At 44.9% G+C, this 5,000-nt stretch overlaps 1 protein-coding gene across 3 annotated transcripts in view; it reads right to left on the bottom strand.

The window, feature by feature from the left end:
• Positions 1-4,007, bottom strand: part of LOC122259240 (uncharacterized) — a 71,797-nt gene extending 67,790 nt beyond the window's left edge. For 2 of the 3 annotated variants that reach the window (XM_043025863.2, XM_043025867.2), the window contains exon 1: positions 2,676-4,005. In XM_043025863.2, coding sequence (XP_042881797.2) covers positions 2,676-3,687 — 1,012 coding nt within the window. In that variant the 5' untranslated portion in view covers positions 3,688-4,005. Of the gene's footprint in view, positions 1-2,675 lie in introns of all 3 variants that reach the window. The other variant, XM_043025866.2, reaches the window with a different exon arrangement.
• Positions 4,008-5,000: the final 993 nt, after the last annotated feature.

The raw sequence follows: 5,000 nt of genomic DNA, 5'->3' as shown, positions 1-5,000 counted from the left end.
GTCCCGCCCTCCTCTTCCTCCAGTGCCGCCCTCCTCCTCCAACAGTCCCGCCCTCCTCCTCCAGTCCCACTCTCCTCCTCCTCCAGTGCCGCCCTCCTCCTCCTCCAGTCCCGCCCTCCTCCTCCTCCAGTCCCCCTCTCCTCCAATGTTCTCCTCCCAGTCCTGCTCTCCTCTAGTCCCTCTCTCCTTCACTAACGCTCCCCATTCCTCTTCCTCTCTACATCCCTCTTCCACTCTCCATCCTTCCCCATCTCCCTTTCTCCATCCTTCTCTCTCCCTCTTACACTCGATTGTGCAAGGCGTGTTATGGCAACCAGAAAGATAAAATGAAGCAGCGTAGCTCAAAATTCCCGTTAAAATGTATGCAACTCTACAAGGAAAAAGGGTACATTGCTGTTTTGGTTTGAATAAACTGCTGTTTCCACGGCTACTGGTCTTGAAGCATATCAGTTTTGTTTATTTTAGTCTTTACAGTGGTTTATGCATGTCTTAGTTGCCTTTGAATCAGTTTACATTGCATTTAAAGTTAATGTAATAAAATGAGGTTCTCGTAACCCGACCAATCCAACTTTGGGGACCTCTTAAAAAAACGGCATTTTTTGCAAAAAGAGGCAAAAGAATTCTGTAAAAATGTAAGGGGTCGACCTACCGACCTTATTTATTTTTACCATGTCACTGGAACTTATACATATTTCTTTACTTGGCCTATCAATATCAGTTTTGTGAGTGAATATACAGTAGTATCTCATTGTTCTGCTTCGTGTGCCATGCGGGTATTCAGTGCCGCTCTGTATATTTTGTCAAATATCCAATTCCATTGAGATGGTAATAATGGAGATGCTGACAGCAGATACACCAAACTCGTGTAATTTTGTAAGATGAATGTGTTTGATTGGATGTATGCATGTGTGATAATATATGCCCAGGGCGAAAGCGTTACACCCAAGTGTAAATATTACGGGTATGGGTGTTAAAGCAAGTGTTCATATTAGAGGGGACGTGTGGGTGTTCAAGTGCGAGTGTTGAGGTCATGCACATGTATCTATATTCGGCGCTGGTGTTTGAAGCGGGTGGTCTTGTCTGTCAACTTGCGTAGGCCATGCACTGTTCGCGGGAAATTGGACGTTTACATCGTATGCTGGCCATTTTCTAACGGGCACACATCCATGCACTCGCGTGTCACAGCAGCTGAAGGGTGGTTGTTAACGGTGGGCCTCGGTATTCGCCCGGCCGCTGATATTTCCGGAATGCATCTTTCTCCCGAGGCCAAGGGGGATCGCCGTGGAGTCGATTTGTTTACGTCCGAATTTCTTGTTTACGTCCGAACTTCTTGTTTGCGCCGCCAGGTCTGTTTGCTTATACCAGGCGGAGTTCGTCTTCGGGCTGCCCATTGTGTTTGTGTTGGACCTATGGTAGGTATTTCCCCTTGGGTGCATTACGTTCTTCTTCTTCTTGTCGTCTCGCACTGTTGCATTTACCTAAAACTCTAGCTATTTGTTCTCATTAATATTCTTTATATTTATATTCTCACTTACCTCGATTATAGCTATTTCCTAGGGTTCCAACGGAGAAAGTAATATGGTAGACCTAAGGTACATTTGAGGCTTATATCAATGCAATTATTTCCCATGTTAACCTGCAATTTCCCTGATCTACTTCATGTCCTCCCCTACTGTCGGAGTGTCGGGGCTAGGGGGGGATAGGGGGGAGGAGAAGGGGGGGGTCGCGGGTTGTATCCACTATATATAAGTAGTCGAGGGCGAGAGGAATCCATCAATACCACTCTCGAGGTATTTACAAACGCGGCACCTTTCGGAAAACTTTACCCAAATTAAATAAACCTCAGTATAACGACATCCCTACCCCGGGATTTTCCTATAACCGCCAAATTTACATCCTACAAAATCAAAGGCTTAAAAAAGAACACCACTACAGTTCAAGGAAATACAACAAGCCAATGGGAAGGGAAAGAAAATGGAATCAGAGATTTAATATCCTCGCTCAATGACGACAGCTCCTATGATAAAACGGGATCGCATTAAACATCCAGACATTAATGAAATATGAAGAGCAACAGGTGCCAAGCGGGGAAGATGCCATCGGAACAGCTACGCATGTCGACACGCCGTCTTTAACTGGAACTTTATGGCAAAGGGACAAATCTCGAGCGATAATCAGCTTGAAAATGATGACACCCCCTTGGTAAAAAGCGCACCGACAGACGAACACAATGTGCTGGGACGGTTCTGCGTCTTTCAGCTGAAGATGAGTTACGGCAGAGGGACTCAATTATGCGGCGTTGCATCTTACCGGGATAAACTGGCTCATCGGGGTGAAAATAACAAATTTTCGGTCTCAGACAAGAATACAAACTCACTTAAAGTGGATACACACACACACACACACACACAAAGACATAAATATACATATACAAACACACACACAAAGAACACACATCTTCCTTCCTGGAAATGTTTTTGTCAACCAATAATGGCCTACTTGACAAGCCTAACAACTCGGCAAAATTACCATTAAAATGAAATGCCAGTTCAATAAGTTCAATAATTGGATAGGCCTACATTTCTTGCAAAGTTTTCGTTAGTTATCTACATCTTAAAGTATCTGGCCATCAAGTCTAAATAACTTTTGTGAAATTTTATTTTCTTAATCATTACCTGTGACTCGGACATCCTTCCATCTCCGTTTTCTCTCCAGCCATCTTGCTTTCTGCCGCCATTCTTCTATGCTGGCCTTCAATTCCAGATTTGCGTCCTGCTGCTTGTCCTCGCTGTCCTTCTTGGGTCCCTTGGCGCCGCGGAGGGGCAGGGTGGCCGTGGTGTTGTAGCTGGTCTGCTCCTCGTCCTGCTCTGCACTCGCGTCGGCTGCAGGAAAACGGGGCACTGACAGGTCGCTCCTGATGTAGGTCACGCCGGGACACACCTCGGCCCAGTAATCGTCGTAGTCGCTGTCGCCGGCGTCGTTGTCCTCGTTGCTGCTGTCGCTGCTGTTCTCGCTGCTGCTGTTGAGGCTGGTTCTGCTCCCGCGGGTGTCGGACACCGACCTCGGGCTTCCGTTCTCGTGGCCGTGGCTGGTGCTGGACGTGACGCTCGGGCTGGCCAGGGGCTGGGGTGTGTCGCTGCCTCCTCCTCCTCCTCCTCCCTCTTCCCGGGTCTCTTCTACGATGCCCGGCGAAGCCTCCTGGGGTTTCTTCTTCCGCCGCCAAGGAATGCTGAAGGAATTGCTCCGCGGTTTGGACGCGCCCTTGACTGCCGTGCAAAGATTCTGGTAGATGTGGTCCAGGTCGAAGGAGCGAGTGTGCGACAGTTTCTCGTGTTTCGGCTTCGGGTCGCCCCGTTCTGGCACGGCGGGGGGCAGTGAAGAAGGTTTGCTTCCCTTATCACTGGTAGAGGGCGGCCGTGGCAGAGGGAGGCCACCTTTCCGAGGAGAGGAGGCAGCAGAGGGAAGCTTGGGCGAGGCCGGACAAGAGGATGATGCCCGGTTCATCTGCTGATGCTGAGGGGAATGGTGACCACGAGGAAGTGACGTCCCCCGGCAGTTCCCAGATGGCAACAGAGGGGGTAGGTTGTAATAAACGTTTGCATCCGTTACAAAATCCATGTCCATATCCACCACCTCGGCTGGACCATTCTGATGCCTGGGCACCGTGTTCATGTACGTGTGATTCATATTGGCACTCGTTTATGTCACTTTCTTTTCTGATTGATACATTTACCAATCAATTATGCTTCATCGGGAGACAATGTCCATTGTCCAGTCACTGTTTACATCGTGTGCGGAGAGTAAAAAAAATAATCAAAGAGTAAAAATTAACCTTATTCATAGGCTCGATTTAAAAATTATTTTTTGAAAAATCACCACCGATAACCACTCAAAACGCAATATTCTTAGCCGATTCTCATAAAAAACAAGCTTTCCACTCACACCCCACAAGTCAAAGAGGCTCCCACAAGACGCACTTTCTCTCGTTGAACACGCTACTGTACTACGGAAGGTTTGTGAATCACTTGCTTTCCCACCCCTAGTTTCCCCATGCCCAGCGAGGTGCCAAACGGGTATTTAAGTGTGGTACGTTTTCGTGGCACTTGGTAAAACCTTGATCGCTTTTCTCCAGCTTTATTGCTTTGTTGATGTAATTTGCAAATTAGAATTTTACTAGTGATGAGAATGATTGCCTGTTAAGAAGCAAAAGCCGCGAATATAAAATAGCACAGAACAACTGTTTGACTTGTGTGTGCATGTTGCCATATTAGTATCACTACTTTTCGCCCTTATTATTATTTCTGTCTGTCACGTGTATCTGACAATCTTGCGTTTGTTATTTCCTTTGAAGATTGAATTTATGAATATTCTCAGCACCCCTACTTTCACAGGAAATATATGATGGAACTTAAATATGCAGTTGTTAACGTTTGGCGACATATTTACAGCAAGAACGTTATATGATTTATGACTCGTAGAGTAAATAAAGAATTTGAGGTTTTGTTACGGTTAATATTATTATTTGAGAAATGTTCAAGACATATCTACAAATCTTGGTCCTTTAGATATTTCATATTGTTATTGCCATTCCTGTTATTAAGATTATTAGTATTTGAATATTAATTGTCAGTTTCATCATCATTATTGTTATCATCATCATTATAATTTTCATCATCGTCGTCTTCATCCTTATCATCATTATAATCACATCATCAAAATTATAGACCGTAATAATCATAATTATCAATCATGTCAGTGCCATTATTTTCATTGTTGTTATCATCACCATCACCACCACCATCATCATCATTATCATCACCATCATCACTACCATCATCATCATCACCATCACCAGTACCATCAGTTACTACTAATGCTAATGCAAATAATAAGAATGATATGGAATAAAAATGCTGATGGGGAATACAATTGATAAAGACAAAGTTATTAAAAATTAAAATATTCTAGTCGATAATGGCACTTTGCTTGTTATCATTAGA

This window comes from Penaeus japonicus, unplaced genomic scaffold (genome assembly GCF_977035675.1).
Source record: "Penaeus japonicus unplaced genomic scaffold, GWHDUDI00000001_assembly GWHDUDI00000017, whole genome shotgun sequence".
NCBI classification, from domain to species: domain Eukaryota; kingdom Metazoa; phylum Arthropoda; class Malacostraca; order Decapoda; family Penaeidae; genus Penaeus; species Penaeus japonicus.
The sequence above is the reverse complement of the archived record's forward strand: the minus strand, read 5'-3'. Positions and strand labels throughout refer to the sequence as shown.